General features: G+C 36.1%; 1 protein-coding gene across 1 annotated transcript; it reads right to left on the bottom strand.

Annotated features, from left to right (window-relative positions):
- Window positions 1-7,409: 7,409 nt before the first annotated feature.
- LOC139735593 (lactadherin-like) lies at window positions 7,410-12,918 on the bottom strand. Its single transcript, XM_071646350.1, has 4 exons — window positions 12,792-12,918; window positions 11,113-11,276; window positions 9,629-9,775; window positions 7,410-7,550 (listed from the first exon to the last, which is right to left on the bottom strand). The coding sequence occupies exons 1-4, from the start codon at window positions 12,916-12,918 to the stop codon at window positions 7,410-7,412; spliced, it is 579 nt and encodes a 192-aa protein (XP_071502451.1).
- Between the last annotated feature and the right edge of the window lie 12,944 nt (window positions 12,919-25,862).

Raw genomic sequence — 25,862 nt, 5'->3', positions numbered from 1 at the left:
TCACGCCAAACCTGTCTGGATTAGAATGAAACATGCATGCGCTTTATACTTCTATACAACCCGTCTAAAAGTGCAAACATCTGAGGATTACAAGGACATCGCAAGATATACTGATATATATTATATCTATAGGCCTACATGCCATATGAAGGAAATGAACCATGGATAACAATTTTTAATATTAATAATATTTTTCCCGCTAGCCATGTGATGTCTCACATCGTCATGATGGACTACAGACCTATTAGGAGGCATCCCACCTGTTAGAGCAACCTTTCTATTGTTTTTTTTTTCTTCACTGACAGTGTGCATGTAAACCTGTATACTAGAATAAAGTAAATCATATGGGGGATGATAGGGTTTTGTATGCGATAGGGCTTCAGTTCTCCGTGTGTGTGTATGCGTGTATTACATAATGACGAACCTCTACAGAAATATGAAGGTAGGGGGCCTATATAATTCGAAGAGGAATTCAATGCTTATTTGATGAAAATTGGTTTTGAAATTGTCCTCTGTGCTTACGATGATGGTCACCTTCATTCTTATTGCTCATAGATATATGTGTAATTGTCTTTTTTTAACAGCTGGTACGTAAAATTGTAATTTTATCTAATACGTTAAGACACTTGCTCGAAATAGTTTTGCACTATTTAGAAAATAGTTTTATTCACTTCATTTTATTCATCAACCAATGTCCTTGTAATTCACTGTTAAGATATTACTCAAGAACTCTGTTCGATTGGCTTTCTGTTATATTCTTATGCAAAAAGGAATATAGAAATCAAAACAAATCAAATCAAAATATCTGCCATTTCATTTTTTCCCCTTAGGTGCTTCCTATACAATCAGCAGATATTTTACGCAAATAAGAGGCCAGTAGTTGTATTTGTTCGGAATTCTTTGCAATTTTCTTGTAGACCTGATAGGAAATGCAGTATTCGGTAGTTAATATTTTCTTTCTGAGATATTCTTGAAATCGGTCACATGGAGAGAGGTATTAGAAATGTAGTACAACACGTATGGAGAATAGGGAGGAGTCTTGCAACTGACTGACAAATTGACAAGGGAGGAGTCTTGCTGATCACACTGCGTGTTCATGACAGCCTTGCATACCCTCCCGCCTCCAGTTGCAATGCATTATTTTTTCTTTGTTCATATCCTCTTGTCTTTACCAAAAATTCTGCTGTGTCGAGATTGAAAGTAGCCCTCCATACCATGATTATGTGGAGTATGATGAGACTGATTAGACTCAAATAGACTATTCATGTATACCCATTGAGTTTGACTTTTTTCTCCAAGGTTCTAGCAAGGTACAGTTGTAGAAGTTTTTTCTCACTCACCCCTTGAAATCCACTAATATTCTAATATTTCTCTCAAATTAGCAAAAGTGAAAAATCCATACAGTATTGTTAGCCTATTGTACTTTCAGTGATCGTCGCAGTGAATAGAACAATATCATGTATGTATTTAAGTTCCATTATTGGTACTGATCAGGGAGTGCAGATGTTCACCACAGGCTAAATACACTGAAAACATTTTTTTTTTTTGTCTCTTTATGATGGAGTGCATCATCTATACTCCCTGATCAGTACCAATACGACCATAGTGTTGTGCATGGTATAATTTGCCGTGAGCCTAATCTGGTTCGGGTACCCCACCAAGCACTTTGCCAATAATTGATGCAATCTTGGATTTGTTCACAGACTGCAGTTATGTTCCTGCTATGGAGGTGTTACATATATGTCAAGCTTCCGAAGCGTTGAGTTGCAATTCACAATCAACAAGTTTATTAGTTTGTTTTACAATACTAAGAATTAGTTCTGAATACAATAGAAAGACGGCAATTCTTGAAAGTAGGCCAAGAATTACATGTGACTGAAAAGTAATTGTTAAATGCAATATTTTTTTTCTCCAAAATGAGTTGTGTGCCATTTCCTGCATATACAAACTTTACTGTCTGTATAGGAGAGAATTTCATTTACGTCTTCCTGTACAGGCCAGTGACTCCTAGGTATCTTGCATTCAACTCAGTATGGTGTCGTATAGCAAAACATGGCAATATCTAAAGGGGAAATCCAGTGCAAATACAAGTTAGTCTGATAAGAAAGAGTAAAATATTAAGAGTTCATCGGTAAAATTTTGATCGAAATCGGATGTAAAATAAGGAAGTTATGACATTTTGAAGTTTCGCTAATTTTTGAGGAAACAGTTCTTGAATGGTTAATATGAATATGCAAATGGCAACGTGGGCATGTCATTCCCCACTTACTTAATATAAAGTTTTTCATCCAAACGCAATTATTCCCGAGGCTCAAGTCCTGATATATCTAACTGATCACTTACTGAAGTTATTCAACCAGCAATACCATTATGTTTCACATTTCATTAACATAAACATTGAATTTCATCATTTCTTTTTGTACACGATCAATGGAAAATTGTGAGGTTATGACATAGTCAACTCACTAATTTGCATATTCATATCCACTTTTAACTGCTTTGCAGAAATTAGCAAAACGTCAAAAAATTTTAACTTCCTTATTTTTCATCCGATTTCATTCAAATTTTTACTGTTAAACTTGTCAGATTTTACTCTTTTTTATCAGACTATCTTATTTATTGGACTCGATTTCCCCTTTAAAGGATTTTAACTTATTATTCATCAGATATTGTCCAAGCTTTGACTGATGTTTTGATAACTTACATTCAGAGAAGTGCCTTTGACTCTTGTAGCCAAAATGTTTGTGAAAGTTAACCCAGGTCTTCCCTGGTATTATGCGTTGTAAGTGTGCTGATGATTTGGTACATCCTTGGGTAAATTCTATATAATGTTATGCGTTTATCTCATTCCATGCAAAAGTGGAAACAATCCACTTTACATTAATAATTACATGGGAATTAACATGCATGATGAGTAATGTCTCATTTAAACACGTAAAAATTAGCATGTATGAATGTATGATGTGTAAACATGTCTCATATAAACACGTGGAAATTACCATGTATGATGTGTAAACATGTCTCATATAAACACTCGGCATGTATAAGGTGTAAACATGTCTCATATAAACACTGAGAAATTGCAATGTTTAATATGTAAACATGTCACATGTTTAGTGTATGCAATTTTGTGATCGATCTAAAAATCAGACATGTGTTCTGAGAATAAACACTCAAATGGCAAATAAACATGTCGCAGTGTTTTTAATCTGTCACAGCGAATAAACATGTCGCAGTGTTTACATTGTAAACAGTGCGTCATGTTTATTTTTTGGTTCAGTGTTTAGATCTTAAACATTGTGGGTGATTATGTGACTGTGCGGTGTTTAGTATTTAAACACTCTGAGTGATTATGGTGTAAACGTTTGGTGTTTAGGCTATAAACAGAGCAGGTGTTTAGTTTTTAAACATCAGAACCGTTTAAAACATAAACATGTGTGTGTGATAAACACCTAGGGTGTGCTGAAAATAAACACAGCATGTGTTTAGTTCCTAAACATGTTTAATATATAAACGCGTCGCAGTGTTTTTAAACTGTCACAGAAAAGTGTTTAGTTAGGTGTTTAGAAACTAAACAAATTTTTTACAGTGTATATATATATCATATATCTATATATATATATTCATATTTATATATTCATCATGTTTAACTGGTAAATATGACAAATTTGAGAAAAGAAATATATTGTACTTGCATCGAGTGACAGGAAAATGTCATGCATGAATATAAAGGACAAATAAAAAAAAAGAAAAAAGATTGCTACATTGATACAAGGCCTGCTACTGGTACAAACAATCAAAGCATTCATCACTCTGATCGGCTTGCCGGCTGTTCTTCTATGAACTTTTGATTTGTTTTATCCCCTCAGCTTAACATTTTACTAGTGCCATCTCACTCCAAGCCTTAAGGTATTCCTCATGAATAAATTAGCCCCATTTTGGAACAACTCAGACACTGAGCGACTCACGTGTCTCACACTTGTATGTATTTGTGTATATTTATGTTTTCTTATGCACGAGAATCCCTAGTTTGAGATTTAAAAAATAAAAGGTTATGGGTCAAGATAAGTACACAAGCCATGAAATTATTGGAGTTAGTTTACCTTTCAGATATCCCGTTACATCGACGACTGACGAGGAATCAAGAAAATCTTTCAGGGTGGTGGTCGAGCAGGTGGCTGGTATCTACCGGTGGTAAACTGCCGTCATGCAGGACTGTCTGGCTTTGTCGTGTCGAAAGAGCCGTAAAGGCCGATGGGAATAGTCAGGATAATTGTCGTACTATGAGTGATTCAGCTGCGCGCTCACCAAAAGTCAGGAATCCCGAGACTGTAACTTGGCTAGAACAACTGAGAGACGTTACTCAGCTGCCGCTGCCTCATACGCAAGAAGAAGAAGCCAAAAGTCATATTCATTCATATTCATATTGCATTGCGCATGCGTCAAGGTCAACGACGCGATGTTTCATGAGTTAAGTATCAGCAATGCTGCTGTCAATTATTTGAGGTTTTTTTTATAATCAAGCGGTGTTCTGGGACAGCATTGGTGTCTATCAGTCAGGTTCGGTTTTTAAGCAAATTTTCAAGGGAGATGCGAGATGAATTGCGTATTGTTAATGTCGTACGTAAATAAAACAGAAGAAATAGAAAAATTATGCACTGATACTTTCAATATCAATATCTAATGCTTGATGTCGTATTTGATTCAACTTTGATTCGGCATTTGACATGCAAGTCACAACATTTATTTTATTTCAGTTTACTGTACTTTCTTTTATTACATTGTTTTACAGTTTTTGTGCCATTATGTGTATTCAATGTTTCATTGAAATTATAGTATATTTGTCAGAAATAACATTGAAACGAACTGAAAGCATTCTTGGCATATTGATCGGATACAACACATTTCAGAGGAAAAGGAATATAGAACAAAATGAGAAACAATTAAAGTTAATAGAATTTGTGACGTTGGATACTTTCCCTTTTTATTGAATGTTATAAGCAGAGGAGGGACAAGATTTCAGAAATGACGATATGCATATGGCTATGCCATAATGTGCACAAAATACAAAATCCTCACCAAAAGTTATACCTGGGCATGATTTACGATTACAGTTTGTGGTACACAGTCGTGTACTAAACACTTGTGCGCGACTCTTATACACGTGTAATATAATCTTTCGTTACATCAGTGTATAAATTTCATCTCATTAATCGGAAATGTCAAGGTGCATAATATGCAGGTACATGTTCAACCACGTGTACAGTTGACTACCAATAACTTATTTGCCAAGTCTCTGCTTCCAATAACAACAAAATTAAACAACAAAATACACACTTTTGCATGGTTTTTACCTCTTAATCAAATATATTTTCTATCGAATCATAATTACGACACAGCACACATGGCTAATTTCTGTATTTTTTCTTTAAATGAGCTCGTGAAGTTACAATAAAATCTCTATCATATTTGATTCGATTCTGGATACATAAGAGCAAATGAGGTTCGTATTTACATTCAAATAACATTTACTTTTCTTATAGGAATGAAGGAAAAGGATTGAGGGTGATGCAATTCTTTCATTACCACATTATTAATACGATAACACTTTTACAAACTACTTTGAATGAATGAAGAAAAAGGATTACCTTGATTAAAAGGAGCGTCGTGCAATTCCTTTATTACCACGATATTAATACGATATTATGTATTGCATTTATATAACACTCTTACAAACTATTAGTTGTTTCACAGCGCTTTACATAACGTCATCGTCTATAGCGCAACTGTTTTATACCGAATACACTCTATTACCTACTTAATTTCTCTTTCGATTGTATATACCCGAAACAATTTCAAATCTGAAACCCAAACACAACATAATTAAAAACAAACACACATAGGCCAGTACTTTAGAGGCAAAGGAATTTACAGGAACCCCCTACCAGCACCCGCATCGAAGTGCTGGGATACGTGTGTTCCAGCCGACATGGAGAACTGCATGTATGAACAGTGCCTTTTATATGCCCCATGATATTTGGATGTGTTGGTATGAAAAACTATATTTCGTTCTCTATCTTGTTCATATTTATGTGCTATCGGAAGCCCGTCTGTTTGCCTACTTTTCTGCATTATAGTTTTTATACTTCGACTTTAAAAAAAAACTTTCAAAATAGAAAGTAAACTTTACCTTTATAATGACAGTAATTATTTTTCCTAAAATGGCAATATCACATAGTTGACGTTAACAAGGATCACTTTGAATATCTACGAGATTACACAACAAGCTTGATCACTTTAAGTCTTATATTTTCACGATAGTTTGATATCTATTACATGATAACTATTCATTATAGTTCTGTTCGTGAAGACATGCTGCAGAAAAAAAAATAAAGATTCCGAAACATCACCTATGACCTTATTTCCGTTCTAAATTAGTGACTTCACTGTTTTATACATTATATCTCTTAAACTGGCAATATCAGAGTTGCCGTTAACAAAAAACACGTTGATTATCTACGAGATTAAAGGGATCGTATAGTTTTGGTTGAGAGCTAATTTAAGGTTTCTAACATTTTTGGTGAGATAATACAAAACCTCTTGGAATATGAAAGAGCATGTAATTCTTTGAGGAACTCACTGTTTATTTGGTGAAATTTGGTTATGAAATGGCTGAGATATCCAAAAAAGAGCGATTCTAATAAAGTGTGGGACCCACACTTTATTACGATCGCTTTGTTTTACTTTGTTTTCGGATGTTTCAGTCATTCCAAACCCGATTTTCATCAAATAAACTTTGAATTCCTCTTAAAATGGTATGCTCTGTACTATATCATAAGTGTTTTCTTGGTATCTCGCAAAAAGTTAAAAGCCCAATTCTCATCTCCACCAATACTGTACCATCCCTTTAAATAGCAAGCTTGATCACTCTATAAAGTCTAATATATTTTATACACCACATTATTTGATATCTATTAGGGCCTACATGATAATTATTCATTTTAGATCTGTTCGTAAAGACATGCTGCAGGAAAAAAAAACAAAGAAAATTCCGAAACATCACCAACGACCTTATTTCCGTTCTAAATGAGTAGCTTCCTTGTTGTTCTTTTTTTTTTTGCGTGTGTGTTTGCGTGAAAGCCAACTTTACATTTATTGTGACAATTATTATATCTCTTAAAATGGCTATATGAGAGTTGCTGTTAACAAGAAACACATTGTTTATCTACGAGATTAGATAAGAAGATTGATCACTCGAAGTCTTATACTTTATACACGATGTTTATCTAATATCTTTACATAATCATTATTCATTATGCTTCTTATTCACAGTACACAGGTACATGAATATCTGCCTTCTTGCTTTTGCTTATGCACGTTTTGCACTCCAAAAAGAAATCGTCCTACAATCATGCGTAGAGTTCTAATCGAAAGACGGTGTTTTCTTGGGGGTTCCAAGAACCAGGCACGACGCGGACGTAACGGCAATACAACGGGTCGGGGAGACGGTTGAACACCATCGTTTGACTGTCCCAGTTGGCCGTGAAGATCTGAAAGAAGGTGACAGAGGGGGAGGCGTGTTTGTAATATTATCATAAAATGACGAAGCAGAAAATGTATGCACGTGGCTAGATTGCTTTAAAGGGACCTTGTGTGAGTAATTCATCCAAATGCCCGCACTGATGTGAATTATTACGTGTATATTGACATACCGATGTGAGTTAATTTACAGACTGAATAAGCACAATTCCTGTACTCACACATGTTTAATATCATAATATATAAATACCCAGATAAGCGGATTTATTCATTCATATGAGTGTGTGTAACATTGCGTCTTTTCAAGGAGCAAATGAACCCAAATCGGTGTGACAATCACCACTGGCATATGAAAGTGATTGCTGGTATAATATACAAGCAATCACTTTCATTTGCCAGTGTTGATTGTCACGCCGATTTGAGTTCATTTACCTTGGAATAGAGCAATAATCATGTTTAGTAACACTTTGAGGAAACTGAACTACAGGAGGACGTTGGTCTGGCCTTTTGGTCGTGTCGAGAGGCAGAAATAATCCTCAAAGGAATGGTAAGTCACATTGACATTCTCATAAGCACTTAAGCGTACGAAATCATTTTATTTTCTAATGTTGACAAATTCTGTATAAAACATTTTCATTGCTTTTTTATTCAGGTTTTCCTTTTCCGCTTGATCCATGATGAAATATCAGCCTTGGAGCAGTTTACGAAAGTACACAGTCCCAAAAACGTGCAGCGATAAGACGACTTGTTAACACTTGTCATTTAAGATTAAAAAAAAAAACACTTCAGCGAGTTTACAAGTATAGAAGATGAGATTTAACAAATCTCCTTCTTGCCCTCGTATCCTAACCCATCATAAATTCGTTTTTCCAAAAAATGTCGCCTTCTCCAAGCTAGTTTAGCGTTAGAAGTACATTAAAGACAGACTTCATGAAACGAAAAAGAAAGAGAAGGATGTTTAAACGGGGCTTAATGTTACGATGAGAAGTAGACTTCAAAACTAGCCGCTTGTTTCCCCTCTTCCTCCACCCTTTCCCCATTCTTCCCTCGAAAAACAAGAAACAAATTCAGCGTCAAAGTGGGGCGTCACATGTTAAAGGACAAGTCTACCTTCACAAACATGTGGATTGAATGAATGCAGCAATATTAAAGGGATCGTACAATTTTGGTTGAGACTTAACTTCAGGTTTTTATCATTTTTTGGTGAGATAGTGAGAAACCTCTTATGAAATATGAAAGAGCATGTAATTCTACGAGGATTTCAACGTTTATTTGATGAAAATTGATTTTGAAATGGCTGAGATGTCCAAAATAGAGCGATCCTAATAAAGTGTTGGACCCACATTTTATTACGATCGTTTTGTTTTACTTTGTTTTTGGATGTTTCAGCTATTCCAAACCCGATTTTCATCAAATAAACTTTGAATTTCTCTTAAATTGGTATGCTCTGTACTATTCATAAGTGTTTTCTTGGTATCTCGCAAAATAGTTAAAGCCCAATTTTCATCTTCACCAATACTGTACCATCCCTCTAATAGAATACATTTGTTGAAGAGTTTGAGGAAAATCGGACAATCCATTCAAAAGTTACGGATTTTTGAAGTTTCTGTTCCGTCACTGCTGAATGAGAAGACTACTACAGCTTGTGATGTCACACGTGTAGAACGATATAAAGAAAATACAAAGAAAATTCAACATATTTTCACTTTTCTTGAATTATAAAACAACAACTGACTTGCCTCTTTCAGGAGGCAGGGGGAATAATATATCCCTTAACATACGTCAGTGACACGTCGAGGAAACGTGCATTAATTTCAAAAGATACGATTTTGTGAAATTCTCTTTATATTTTCCTTATATCGTTCTACGCATGTGACATCATACACTATAATAGTCTTCTTATCCAGCAGTGACTTCGCAGAAACTTCAAACGTTCATAACTTTTGAACGGATTGTCCGGGTTCCCCCAAACTTTCACTGATGTGCTTTACTAATATTGCTGCATTCACACAAATCACGCGTATGTGAAGGTAGACTTGTCCTTTAAACCGTGATGTGAGACCTTCGACTACGAGGAGTCATTTCTTACCATGTCTCCACAGGATTCCTGAACAACACTGAAATTTACTCCATCCGTCCCGGAGGATACTTTGTACGATGTCACCCATGATCCAATATCAGGTTTACTTCCCTGGGTGGCTATTCCGACGACTACTCGCTGGGTCAGCAGATCCACCTTAAAAAAAAAAAAAGGTTGACCAGAGTTGAGCTTGAAAATAGAACCCCAAAATATATCAAATCCCTCTCACAAAAGACGCACACCAATCAATAGACCTGCTTCACCTTTTCCACCACGGCACTTATCACATCTGCACACAGTTAAATCAAATTATTGCAAAAGGGAAGTCTCAATTATGTCATTGAAATAGTCAAGGCTCGATATTACAAGTAGGCCTGTAGCCTTGGCCCATTAAGAAATTGAAGGCCATCACTTTTTTAAAAATATGTTGAGGTGACCCCCTATCAGGACATCAAAAACTAGTGAGTCTGTGTTTAAATTGTTTTATGTGTTTGTCTCATAAACAATAGGGGAGAATAACTCGCAATTGAAAGATTTTGATAACTGCAAACATTTTAGCTACCTGAGGCAGTCAGGCCCCAGGGTAGCCAAGTCTGCAGTCTTTTTGGCTAGACATGTCCGCGGGCTACTTTTGGCCTATTTCGGCGAAGCGTGTCTTTTGTTTCGTTTTTCTCTCTGAAATTTCATGTCCAAAATTTACCATCCCCATGACAAAATGAGATATAGTGTATACCTTTTTTTTCAAATTCAATCATTTCATTCATGAATAATTAATGTCTTGAAAAATCATGTTCATGCTTCGATGCAATAATAATTGTGTTTAATCATTTCCCTTCTAATGTTTGAGGTCTTCTGTCTTTTATCATGTTTGGGTTTTTATGTCACAGTGTTGTTGACATCTGAAGCACTTTTCATTTTCGCCTAATTTCCATTATACTTCACAATTGATCGTATTTGGATTCTCATTAATTTGTTTACTATCTATATTCTCCTTTAACTTAATTCATTTAAATTCGAAATATAAAGACTTTGTGTTTGTCATCTTTGCTCTCTTTTTTTTTCTTCTTTCAAACGCTTACGGCTGATTAGGCAATTAAATTATAGGTCTTCAATTCCGCTATACACAGACTTGCTTTTTGAATTAAAAAAATAGTATGAATAACCATAACAAGCTGTATATATAGGTCATTTCAAATAGACGAAATTCCATGATAGGGCCTACAGTATGTTAACATAAATTGTAAACACACTTTATGTATAAGTTTGTGTATTCAATATCGGAAAATTATTTACATATCATATCTGGAAGACACAGAGTGAGTATCTATGTGTGTGTTCAAGGAAAACGTAGGCAAATTTTTCTTGGAATAATGTGGGAAACAAGTGCACACGTGACATTTGCTTCGAGATGATTTCTTTTTTATGTATTTATTGTTGTTGTTGTTGTTCCCTGACTTTGCTTTCCATTTTAGTATATCGAGTAGCATTTATACCTGAATCCACTCGCATTCGTTCGGCACCACACCTGTATAGCTTGGGTTGTGGTTGAGGCGCCACAGATCGCCGGAACCAATGCTTGCAGAGCCAGATATCTTTAGACTGGAGTCTTGTATACTCCTCCTCTCCATCCCTAAGGGCGTGACGTCATCCGGAACACCTGCAGTTAAGAGAGAAAGGCAGTCATCACACACCACGTGGTTTTGACATGTTATTATAGAAAGATGGAAGATGTTAGTTACTCCGAAGGCTCGAGAGTCCGAAATTGAAATGAGGTTCGGACTAACGAATCTTTCTTCACTTCCGGACTATCAAACATAGAGGAAAAATACAGTGATTATGTGTATTAGTTTCGAAGGGCAAATAGTTTCCACAATGATCCACCCGAAAGGTTTCAACGAAATATTGTATGGAAGTTTTTCTGTTGTTTTTTTTTAATCCAAAGACGGGATCGTACACTTCTGCGATGGCATCTCCGAAAGCGTGATTTCATTTCATTTCATTTCATTTCATTTATTTCCAGTACTTGCACAACTAGTAAAGAAGAAGTAACAATTCAGGACAACATGTCAATCATATATGCAATACAGAGTGTGGAGGAAGAAGCAAAGGCCATTGACCTGTCAAGGCTTCTCCCTATAAGGTAACAATTATGACACAATACTAAATAGAACAAAACAAAACAAAACAAATCGAAACAAAACAAAACGAAAACTACTGATATATGAAGAGTTTGTTTGCAAAAACCGATAAGTCCATATTTTCCAAATGGAGATATTTGCGATTAAAGGTCAAGAAAAATAAAGAGAATAATAAGATTTTTTTTGCTTCTTTTGACCATAACTTCAAACGTACATTTATATGTAGTGACCAATATATCATTTAAAAGGTATTATTTTGTACTTTATGACAGAGACCGTACTTCAAAATCTTCAAAAATGGACTTATCGGTTTTTGCAAACAAACTCTTCATATATACTAGCATCAATGATAAGGGGATTATTGCAGAAAGGCACTACTGGACTTAAATGATTTTACAATATATTATTTATGTTTTCTCTTAAATGAAGACATAGACACACACTGCTAATATCATTTGGAAGACTACACATCTATTCCACATCTAAGGGCCGAAATATCTTATTGTGAAAACTCATACTTAAAATTGGGTAATCTATAATCTTCCGCCTGTCTAATCATAAAACTCGGAGGTTGCAGCATCATGTAGGCCTATATTCCAAACCAAACTTGTATGAGTTAGGTAACCAAGAAATTACTCGCCTTTATTGTGAAATCTCTGTTGTTTTTTGAGGTTTTTCGAGGTTTTTTGAGAGTTTTCTTTTTTATAGATCGGCTATTCAATAATAATTCATAAGAGTTGAGACTGTTCTTCTAAATATTATATCGGTCATCTTGTTTTTTTTAATACTATTCAATATAAATAGATCATTCGTTCAAGCATAGTGTGAAAAGTTTGTTACTAAGTTATCTTTTCATGACGTCTGTTATTAATGTACAGGAACACCAACAGTTTAAGACGTAATATGTTACGCATGAGCATGTTCAAAACACAAATTATGCACACAATGCACGAGCATAAGTTTAATGTTGATACATGACGAAGCGGATGGACGGGCGTGCTCGCGCATTTTCGTGGATAACGTCGAAAACTGACCTGGGGTTTGCTCGTATACTTCCAGCCGCATACAAATCCAACCATGGTATGTAATCGTCAACACTCGAACCGACTGGCAGATGTGTGGACGTGGCAGGGCGTTGTAAACTACCGTGGTGCGATCCATGTTACCCTGGAATCTCTGTTGGAGACACGCTTTTAATGCTGAAATCTACGAAAGCTTAAAAATAGGGCCTATATAGGCCCTCCTATGCATTAATTTTGACTTATAACGGGACAGCCCCGATCGAAATTTGGCTTTCATCTTTGGAGACCTCTTGCAAAGTCATACAAAGAGAGATATTCATTCAAATTACTGTTTTACATTTTGTTTGTATACCGAACATTACCATATTAACCTCAAAGTTAGATTTATTATCAGTGATTTGATTTTTTTCTCTCAAAATTCTCAAATCGACCTCTACACCAGTCGTAACATTTTTTTTTCAGTTTTAATGAAATGGCTCTGGGAAATGACATTGAAGAAATGACTCGTAAAGGAACAGGCGGTCCCTTAAACTATACAAATTGTACGCTTTCAATGATAAAACCAATAGTGTGAGTGATGGCATTATCACCGAGTCTTTTTGCACATATTTTCGACCGATATCACTGTTTTCATGAAGACATTTAGAAAGAAAATTTTTAAAAAAAGGTTCTCAATTTGTATCCGATTTTAAGGGAACTTCGACCGCAAAATTAAATTTTTATGATAAATTCATCGAAGTCAACTTAAACATGTTAAACATCGAGTAAAATTTCACAAGACGAAAAGGGCGAAAACGCTTACTTTTCGTTCAACTCGACTCGCCGCCAAACATAATTATCCCTTAATTAGATGAATGCGGGATATCAAGTGGAAGTGAAGTCTAAACGACTGAAAATTCAATATGTTATAAGTATTTTTCTGATTGCCTTTTAGCCTCATTGAAGTGTTTTAATGATATTTCTGTATTTACTGAACCTATAAATTCATTTGGCGTGATATTATCCTAAAATCAGATGACTCATACTGATGAAATGTCGGGAAAAAAATGATAATTTGCAAAGTCCATGAGCTTGCATAAACAAATTCTTTCCTTTAAAAGTTGGTATATAGGCAAATGTGATAATTGCATTGAGTTTTGATGCAACGTGTACGTTGCCATCATTATTTTTCTTATGACAATTTCAGAAATCAAGTGACAATTCCAGTGCATGTCATAGGTTGACCTTCATCAAGAATACGTAATTTTTGTTTATATAATTAAAGCTATTACTGTCTAACAGAATTGCTGAAATTTACTAATTTTTCGTGATTTTTGCTTTGCTCTTTTTATCAAAAATAAATGACTCCAAACTTAAATTGGCAGTGCGCCTCGAGACTCTCCCTTGTCTATCTGTTGAATAAATTTAATGGAAATTCGATTGCTACCTTATAATTTCCGGAAGCGCTGCAAATTTCCTCCACGGGGTTAAAGGTCGTTCCGTCGGCACTGCAAAGGACCTTGTAGGAAGTCACCCAATGACTCTGATCTGTTCGACCCTGCGTTGCTATGCCAACGATCCGATGAGGAGACTGCAAATCCACCTTGGGAGTATCGATTAATCAAAATTAATATCGTGCGCCTTACCCTTTATGGACATGATGCCCTACTTATATGAACACATAAATGTCTTTTGTTTTTGACGTTAAAATGTTTCTGCATAGAACCAACCATACCAAAAAAGTCAAAACATCAATCATGATCAATCAATTGGACTGTACAAAGAAGCCGGAGTTTCGCATGATGTTTATGTTTTATTTTGAGACCATCGTGGGTTGTATGTACCTTTGTTTGCAAAATAATATGGCAACTAAAATGTCATCGTTGGGAGCATTAAATGGTTATTCAAGGGTTTGGAATGATTATATATTTTCATTTTCATTTCAATTTATTTTCATATTTCTCACATATATCACAATAAAGTATATAAATACGATGATTATACAAAATATAAATTAGATGATACTTCATCGGAATGAATTTGGTATAAAAACAAGGTCTGTATACATGCGAATTAAACTGTGGTCATGATGCGAAAGAAATATGATGGGGCCTGCGTACAAGCATTAGCTTGTACAGCCGTAGGTCCCGTGATAAATCAGATTAGGGGAAGTTTAAAATGCAGATGTTTTTAAGACCATACTATAACTGGGGGAACCGATTAAAATAAAAACAAAAATCAATCAAATAAGTGTTACTAAATAGAACACAGAAAGGTCTCATGTTGCAACAATATCATAACCTAAAATAAGGACATTGGTAGAACAACGACTGGGATTGCAGAGATTCAAGGGGTGTGAAGTATAGATAATGGCGTTCCATGGCATAAATACATAAGTAGAAGGAAAGTGTGTCTCCCTTGAAGGATGGTAACTTGTTGTACAGTGATCCCAATCGGAAGGCTGATATTCTGAATAATCAGTTCGCATCCGTTTTCACTGTTGACGACACTCCTAACCTACCTGACCTTGGACGTTCCCCTTCCCCTTACCCACCAATGGACCGTATCACCATCAACAACAAGGGGATTGTCAAGCTACTCAAGAATCTGAATCCCCACAAGGCGACAGGACCAGATGGTATCCCTGCCAGACTTCTTAGAGAAATTGCAGAAGATATTGCACCAGCACTTACACTTCTGTTTCAGGCCTCCCTTGACCAAGGAACTGTACCATCAGCATGGAATGAGGCGTTGATTGTTCCCGTTTTCAAAAAGGGAAGCAGGTCATATCCAGCCAACTACCGGCCTATCTCCCTAACTGCCATCCTATCTAAACTGTGTGAGCATGTCATCCATAGCGCCATCATGAACCATCTCACAGTCCATGAAATCCCAGGCGATGCTCAGCACGGTTTCCGGAAAAGACGATCATGTGACACTCGGCTGGTCTTGACCATCAATGATCTAGCAAGAGGAATATAGGACAAAGGGCAGACTGATCTCATCCTGCTGGACTTTGCAAAGGCATTTGATACGGTGTCCCACAGACTGCTCCTCCACAAGCTCGAACACTATGGAGTGAGAGGGTGTACTCTGCAGTGGGTTGAAGACTTCCTCAGAGATCGCACACAGCAGGTCCAGGTTGAAGGTGAAGTCAGCAAAGAGGTTCTTGTGGCATCTGGTGTGCCACAAGGGAGTGTCCTCGGGCCCTTAGTCTTCTTAGCCTTCATAAATGATCTTCCGGACTGTGTTAAAAACTCTACAACCCGGCTCTTCGCAGATGATTGTGCTCTGTACAAGAGGATATCATCTGCCCATGATGCGAGACTACTCCAAGACGATCTTGATAACTTGCAGGCCTGGGAGCGCACATGGAACATGCGCTTTAACCCAGCAAATTGTCAAGTATTACAAGTAACATTCCAGCATGGGTCCTAAAACCATGTAGGCCGTGTGACCATGGTAACCGACAGCTGTCACGCGCGAGAATTTCGATATTCGAGTGGAACAATATAGGTGCTTGAAGAGCGCAACAGGCAGACTGATCAAAAATAGTGTTCATGTTATAGGATCACGCCGGACTACTAATAAGGGATAGACGAGGGGTAAAATAAAGAGCAACAAGTACTATACACTACGCATGCCGTAGCTCCTAAGAAGATATTGCTTCAATTTCCGTTTGAATGAGGTTACAATGGTATAACTTATAAGTTCCGTAGGGAGTTCGTTCCAATACTTGGGCCCAGTGAACATGATGTGTTTTTTTTTCGCGAAAATTGTTCGGGTACTTGGAAGGTGATATGCGTAACGTTGATGGGTTGGATAATCATGAACTGTATAATTTCTTGTAAACATTTGGGAAAATACATCTGGTAATTGACCAGTTGAGAATTGAAAAATAAACAGGCCAACGTCGTAATAGAATAACTCGGGAATTTTCAAAATGTTGTTACTCACACAAAGTTCATTCGTGTGGGATAAATATCCAGAATGATTAACAATTCTAATAGCGCGTTTTGTACAAGAAATAACGAATCAATAAGGCTTTTAGAAGCATTTCCCCACGCCAGAATCCCATAATTAAGATAGAGAGATAGCAAAGTCGAATATATACTCTGTAGAATATTACATGGAAAATAATAGCTAATTTTGTTAAGAACCACGGTATTTCTAGAAATAATTCTGCTTACACAATTAACATGGGTTCTCCAAGATAAATTACTATCGATATAAAGACCCAAAAATGTTGTACTATTGACCTGTGACAGATCAATGTTGTTTATCTTGACAGAGAGAGGTAACACAGGTGGTGAATTACTGAACAACATAATGAGTTTTATCAATGCTTAAGGATATTGTTTGCAAAAATCCAAGATTGAACAGAAACAAGTTCTTTATTTATTATGTTTATAAGCGCATCAGGATTTTGATGAGAGAAGAACAAATTTGTATCGTCTGCAAAACAAACGAAGGAAAGAATCTGAGAGGAGCTCTGGATATCGTTAATATACAAAGTAAAGAGAAGTCATTGCAAGAGGTAATATAAAGCAGTCATTGCAAGAGGTAATGGACTTTCTCTTTTCTCCAAATCGTATGATTATGACAGCTTTTAAAACATCTTGGTATTGGTACTCATGCTCCCATCTCCAATCCCATGTACTCCCCACTTCGATGGCAAAAAAAAATCTCGGGTAGAACATTTAACCCTATAAAGCCCAAACAATTTTGACGTCTTACAGGCTGTGCCCTCCCCCCCCCCCCCCAAAAAAAAAAAAAAAAAAAAAAAAAAACTCCTGTTTATATGATGTATCACCGTCATATTTGGCACATAAGTAGAGCAACTCATGTTCTACAGCGTGTCCCAGAAAAAAAACGAAACCGGGTTTCCATGCAACTTTTTTATTATTGAAATCATACAATTTCTTTATGAGATATACATCAATGGAAAGATAAACTTTTCTTATTTCATTATCATTTGCACGCGCAAATGGTGATTTTAGGTAAATTTTTCAGACTTTTAACATTACGATTTCGAAAAACAAAGTTCATAACTCAAATATTCATATTTTCTTCTTTCATATGAGACCCTACGCGTCAAATATGAATAACGCATGCTTGAGAAAAAATTGTATGAAAGCATGCTTCATTTCTACCAATTCTACGGATAGTCGAAGAAAAGCATTCAGCTCTCCCGACTTAGCATTAGACAATGGGCTCATCTGCACCATTGAATTCACACAAAACAACCGCAGTGCTACAGTGAATGTTGTTCGGGGGTGGGGGTGTATTTACAGAGAATGCTATATGAGACGGACAGGCCTTTGTTGTCATTTATTTAGAATAAGCTATTTCATTCATTTCACACATGCATGTTCACATGCATGTTTTTTTTATTTTCATTTCCAATCAAACACAGGTAATACACTTTGACATGATTACATATATTGGAACATAATAATACATATTGGTTCTTAAAAGAACTTCATGGAAATGGAAATTGAGGGGCTGCTAAAAAGCGAACTCGTAGATTGCAGTCCCCTCACTTACGTTACATTACTACAATACATTAATTATATATGACTTTATAACACAATACAACGATACATGTACCGTACAAGCTAATCATTGAAAGTATACAGTTTTCATTCAATCAAATCGGATGGTTACATGAAGTACAGTGTATACGCTTTCACATGTATACACATAGACATAGACATAGACATAGACATACACATACACATACACACACACATACACATACACATACACATACACATACACATACACATACACACAAGCACACACACGTACCCACATACACATACGCACACACACGCACGTACACACACATGTATGCATCCACATACATCGTGCACACACAGAAGAGAGTAGGGAAAGAGAGGGCGGGAGGGGGAGAGGGGGAGTAGAGAGAGCGAAGGGCAGGTCAACATTCTCGATACAGGGTGAAGAAAAAAGAACAACATATAGACAAAGATGGCGCCCTTGGAGTGAAGACGCATCCAACTGCAGGTCTCTCAAATCTTGGAAATATTTTGGAATTTAGGACATTCATTTGAACCTAAACTGCTGCAAACGACATTGTTGAGGTCAGTAATTTATTGTGACTACTTTCAAGCTATATTTGAACCAGCATGAATCCTCAACCAGTCAAATCAACTACTCGAAAAAATCCACCCAGGACAACCAGAGCTGGTGCTTCTACCCACGGCAACCCTGGTACACCCATCCCAGCAGTTACACGTCACGGCAGCCCGCCAATTTCGAACGCAGCATGCTCCACCAACCGTGTCTTGTCAGCGGTCTCGGAATCCATTGCTTCCGATAGCTCAGACAATGAACTCGGGGTTCCTAATACATCAAACATGGCTGCTTCACCATCGAACCAACCTGTACCGACTCCCGGACAGCAACAAGCGCACGGAGACGATACTACACCATTGCCGGCTAATTTGGAAAATTTCTTCAGAGCAGCGACGGAGCGATTTGAAGCAACGATTCGGAAGGCAGTCGACAACTTCATCAGTAAGCTGACCGAACTGGAGACGAATTTAGGCGCCTCGCTTGAATTCGAACGCAAACGTATCGACGACATGCAAAAAAATCAAGAGTATCTCGACAAGAAGGTCCACGACATGGAGAACGAAATAACGCAGCTCAAGTCGAAGCTTGAGTTACACGCAATGGCTGCAAACAAGAATGAGCGATTTTCAAGGAGGAATAACGTTCGAGTTATTGGTATCCCCGAAGCTCAAGAAGGAGAGCGCGAGGACTGCATTAAGATTGCTGAGGACATCCTCCAGAAGAAGTTCAACATCAACAGTAAAGTCGAACGCGCACATCGCGATGGTAGGCGATATGAAGGTAAACCACGTCATATTCTCATCAAACTACTTTCCTATCGTGATAAAGTAGATGTGATGCGCCGAGCGCGTGATACCCTAAAAAACGATCGTTACTTTATCGTTGATGACTTAACCCCCATTGACCTACAAGAAAAAAGGAAGTGGGTAAAAGAGGTCCAAACTTTGTACGCAACAGGTACAAAACTGAGATTTTTCAGTGGGAAGTGGCGCAAACATGACGGCATCCCATATAAATTTGAATAATGTACCTCTTGTTTCAGAGAAGCTAGGCCCTATGTGATTATTTCTTCACACAGTAATAATTTCTATTTCTCAGAAAATGCCAAATGCATTGAAAAGTTATATCTCATGTCTGAAACAAAATAGGCACTCATTGTCGGTTATATATTATATTAACTAATTCTACTATGTGACAGTATCTCATTACAGTGTATTACTGGTTTAGTATGCATGAGGCATAAAACGCAGACCGATTCAATGCATACCACTTGAGATTGCATAGATACTTCTTTTTCTACAACCATTAAGATTCGTTTCACACCTTCCAAAATATGTAGTAGCATATCCTATGTAGTAGCATAATTTTGATTATCCTGTTTTGAGTAGCAATCACGATTTAAATAAGTCAACGAACTTGGCTCATTCAGCCCTCTTGGCGTTTGCTTGACAGTGGTTATGTAACAGTTACTGCGATAACGAGGGCACCATATAGATTCACATGTTTTCATGCTTATGTTGCTTTCGGAAATTCATTATCTGTTATGCAAGGCAACCATTTAGATCTCAAGTAAATTTACACATGTTACAATGGAACATACCTGCTTGCTCACTGATTCTCTGGCTTGCTCTTGTTTAACAAATATGCATAAAATTTGAATATCTTTAGCTTGCAGGTTTAATGCTTCCCGCGGCCAACATACTCTGCCCCTCACTATAGACAGGGGTTAGTCTTATCGTAGCAAGCTTATAATGTGACCCGTTGTCGCGGTGCCCTGATGGAGTCGCTTATCGTACAACATAATTACGAAAAGGGATAGAACTAAATACTTTTAGTAAAAAACATTTCTAACTCTTGCAGCAAGTAATGGACGTTGAACTTTTGATATCGAAGGACATTTCACCCTCATAATTATTCTCCATCTCAATTACAACATTTTGCAATTTTCCTTATACATTTGGGGTATCCGACTTTATCGGGGTATTGTGCCGACGGGTCACAATCAGTGTATTCTCCAATTCTAATCAAATTACTATCGATCGATCTCTTATTCCAATTGATTTATGTAGTCAAAACACCAGTGATACTATCATAGTGTATTGAATTATTCAAATTCAGTTGTTGTTTTTTATTGTATGTGCGAAAAGGGGTAAAAACGCATGATACTAGATACATGCACCTTACTGTTTGCTTCATTATTGTGCATGTAACATATAGGCAACATCCATTATTAAAGTTCTGTTGCACCCGATCGTGCAAGACGCACGATTCATTTTCAATTTTCATGATCGATCGATCTACTTATAATCGATCAACTTATTGATCGATCTACTTATTCCACTTGATTTATGAAGTTAATAACATCCATCATTAAAGTTTTGTTGCACCCGATCGTGCAAGACGCACGATTCATTTTCAATTTTCATGATCGATCGATCTACTTATTCCACTTGATTTATGAAGTTAAAACACCAGTGATATTATCATAGTGTACTGAATTATTCAAATTCAGTTGTTGTTTTTCTTATTGTGTGCGAAAAGGGGCAAAAACGCCATATTCGTAGCCTTTTGCTTTTTGTTTCAATTGATAATTTTATGTCTTTGTTCAAACGCATGATACTAGATACATGCATTTTACTGTGTGCTTCATTATTATGCATGCAACATAGGCAACATCTTAAAGTTTTGTTGCACTCGATCGTGCAAGACGCACGATTCATTTTCAATTTTCATGATCGATCGATCTACTTATAATCGATCAATTTATCGATCTACTTATTCCACCTGATTTATACATTATGTAGTTAAAACACCAGTGATACTATCATAGTGTACTGAATTATTCAAATTCAGTTGGTTTGTTTTTTTTTTTCTTATTGTGTACGGAAAGGGGTAAAAACGCCATATCCGTAGCCTTTTGGTTTTTGTTCCAATTGATAATTTTATGTCTTTGTTCAAACGCATGATACTACACTGTAGATGCATGCACCTTACTGATTGTTTCTTATTATGCATGCAGCATAGGCAACATGCATCACTAAAATTTTGTTGTACCCGATCGTCCAAGATGCATGAGTCATTTTCAATTTTCAAGAGAAGCTTGAAATTTTCAAATGTTTACGGTCCCAAGATGTTTATTTACATAATAACAAGTCACAAACCTGTTCCAACAACTATCTGTTGGGGTATTCGGAAATTAAGAATTAGTGAGACTGTATTGATAACTATATTTTTTTTCTGATATTTCTCGCATTCATACTATCGTGAATTTAGTTTTGACAATCGCTACAGTATCTTATGCCAGATTTTGTTTCTCGCGAATTTTGATGTATATATTTCTCGAACAATTACAGTCATATTCGTCGACTTTTAGTATTCATTAATTCTGAACTATTTCCTCGTATTATTCCAATTTACAAATTTCTACAAACTTCTACTGAACAAAATAACAAGTTTTGTCCTAAATTATCATAGAAAGATATTTATCAGAGACTTGCAATATTTCCTGCACTTCACAAAGATAGTCTGCTATAACTGTCCGAATCCAGTAAAGCTAAACATTTTGTATCTTTCCCTCTCGCACGCGAGATGCACACACACAATAGGCAACCTTCCACTCATTCACTTGCACTCACCCACAGTACGACGCGCGTCTGTGTTCAATGGCCTCCATTTCTTCCGTCGTGTTCTCCTTTGAATAATGAATAACGAACCTGCACACGAAGCTGTGGACCAATATTTAACAGATCATCATAGTGAATACTTCACAATTGACGAATTCAATTCCGAATTTTGCCCCCAAACTGGAAATGATAGTCGATCTGTTCACAGTTTTTCCATAGATAAATACTTCAGCCTCATTCATATCAATTCACGAAGCTTGAATAAGAACTTTGAATCAATCGAAACGCTCTTAAACTCTCTTCACCATTTTGCCTTTTCTGTAATAGGAATTTCTGAAACTTGGTTGCATTATGTCTCCCCAAATATGTTTAGTATTCAAAATTATGATATGATTCGTGCAGATAGAAGGACTGGAAGAGGAGGTGGAGTAGCCTTGTATATACATAATCAACTTCGTTACAAACTCCGACCTGACTTATCCATAAATGGTGTTGAAAGTTTATTCGTCGAAATTATAAATGATAAAACTAAAAATATTATTATAGGTATTATTTATAGACCACCAAATAACGAAATAGATTTATTTTTAGACAGCATTGAAATTTTTTCAAATACAATTATTCATGAAAATAAAAGTTTGTTTTTAATGGGGGATTACAATATTGATTTATTAAGTACGACAAACCATAATTCTTCTAGATTTCATAACACATTATCATTAAGTAGTCTTTATCCTCACATTAATAAGCCTACGAGAATCTGTAACACCACGTCAACTGAGACTTTAATCGACAACATTTTCTCTAATATTATTGATAAAAATTATACTAATGGCATACTTTATTCAGATATATCTGATCATCTTCCCATATTTACCATTCACGAGCAGATTGGAAACGTTCAACCAAAACAAAAATGCTATAGAACGCGAAGAAAAGAATCTCACGAAAATATTAATTCATTAATATCTGATTTATCACGCGAACAATGGCAAGATGTGACTTCGGTCAATGACGCGAATTTATCTTACGAAATGTTTTTGCATAAATTTCTTTATTATTATAATAATCGTATTCCCTTAGTTAATAAGAACAATCGCGCAAAAATAAAACAACCATGGATTACCAAAGGGCTAATGCGTTCTATACTCACCCGTAATCGCTTATATAAAATGTCCTTACGTAAACCAACACCACAGAACAAAGCAAAATACAGAACATATCGAAATACATTAACCACATTAATCCGGGCATCTCGAAAGCGATATTATTCAGACATATTAGAATCAAATAAGGACAGTAAAACCAAACTGTGGCGAACTATCAATGACCTTATTAAGAATAAAAAGAAAGAACTCCCGACCGTTATTTCCGAAAATGACCAAGATGTTAACGACCCTGAAATCATTGCAAATTGTTTTAATAAGTTCTTTACCAACATAGGCCCCAATCTCGCCTCAACAATACTTCCAAACGCTGGAAACTTTACAGATTACCTTCCTGAAAGTAATAATAATTCTTTATTTTTTACTCCCACGAATGAAAATGAAATACTGAATATTGTTCGATCTTTTAAGTCGAGTAGATCATGTGGCCACGATGGATTAAGTATGCACTTACTAAAACAAATAATATATTTTTTAGTAACCCCCATAGTACATATCTGTAACTTATCATTATCTACTGGGATCTTCCCAAATTCTTTAAAGATTGCGAAAGTAATCCCTATTCACAAAAAAGATGATGCGTCCCAAATAAAGAATTATCGTCCAATTTCATTATTGCCCGTCATTTCCAAAATCCTTGAAAAGATTGCACATGAACGTTTGTATAAGTTTCTAGTTGATAACCACATTTTAAATCCTAACCAATTTGGTTTTCGAAAAGGTTTTTCTACAGATTTTGCAATCATTCAAACTTGTGACAAAATTATTGATTCTATTGCGAACAAACAGCACGTGATAGGAGTTTTTATGGACCTGAGCAAGGCCTTTGATACAATAGACCATGGAATTTTATTAAAAAAGCTACATAATTATGGCATAAGAGGAATAGTTCTTTCCTGGTTCCGAGATTATTTATCCCAACGTCAGCAATACGTAGCATTTCATTCAAGTACCTCGTTTAAGTCATATATTACTTGCGGTGTACCACAGGGATCCATTTTAGGACCTCTACTTTTTCTTATATATATTAACGATATTATAAATTCCTCAACCCTTCTCACCTATGTATTATTCGCGGACGATACCAGTGTCTTCTACTCTCACAACTGTTTAAACACACTAGTGGATATACTTAATTCTGAGCTTGCAAAAATTTCTACATGGTTTAAATGCAATAAATTATCACTAAATATAGATAAAACGTGTTTCATAAACTTCAATACTTCACATTTGCAACCGATAATGCCTAATAACATTATTATTGATGGTATGCCCATTATTGGAAAAAAATCAACCAAGTTCTTAGGGGTAACCCTTGACTCCAATTTAAATTGGAATAACCACATTGATAATATAACCACATTAATATCTAAAGTTATTGGAATACTTCGGAGATTAAAATATTTTGTAACGGAAAAAGTACTCACTATGTTATACAATGCATTAATCTTACCGTATATTAATTATTGTAATGTTGTCTGGGGAAACTGTAATAAAACCAAAGTAAATGTTATTTTTCTTTTACAGAAAAAGGCAATAAGAATATGTACTAACTCACATTATTTAGAACATACTGATCCATTATTCCTTAGACTAAAAGTTCTTAAAGTTGACGATATACACAAATTTCAAACAGCAATATTTATGTTCAAATACACGCAAAATCTACTCCCACTCTTCCACAACGCATTTTCCCTTAACAGGGATGTCCATGCTTACCCCACGCGCCATCGTAATGATTTCCATTTGAATAACCCTAAACTCCTATTAGCTCAAAAATCAATTCGGCATAACGGGCCTGATATTTGGAATTCACTCCCTCTCCACATAAAACAGTGCACATCTCTCTATTCCTTTAAGGCAAATACAAAGAAATATTTCTTGGCACAATATCATACGGTACAGTAATCATTAAACATGTACCTCTTATACTCAACAACAAGGCAATATTTTGGTCCACCCCCTTTTCCCTTTCTTTTACTTTGCTGCTTGACCCTTCGCCCATATTATAACATATTCAATCATTTTCTTAGAAGTGCTGACCATCAACACTTTCGCGCTTCATCACCTGCACACGCACTCACAGGCACCACTCCTGTTTACCAAGTAATTGTATAAAACTGGATTTACACGCATTTTAACATGGCCCATCCGTATTAGTGTTCAAGTACTACAATAAAAAATGCTAATTTAACTCTGGCTGTCCGTCTGTT

Source organism: Diadema antillarum, unplaced genomic scaffold, assembly GCF_040938485.1.
Source record: "Diadema antillarum isolate AM-2024a unplaced genomic scaffold, OU_Dant_1.0 seq00000586_RagTag, whole genome shotgun sequence".
Lineage (NCBI taxonomy): Eukaryota > Metazoa > Echinodermata > Echinoidea > Diadematoida > Diadematidae > Diadema > Diadema antillarum.
Note: the sequence above shows the minus strand (reverse complement) of the source record. Positions and strands in the feature narration are given on the sequence as shown.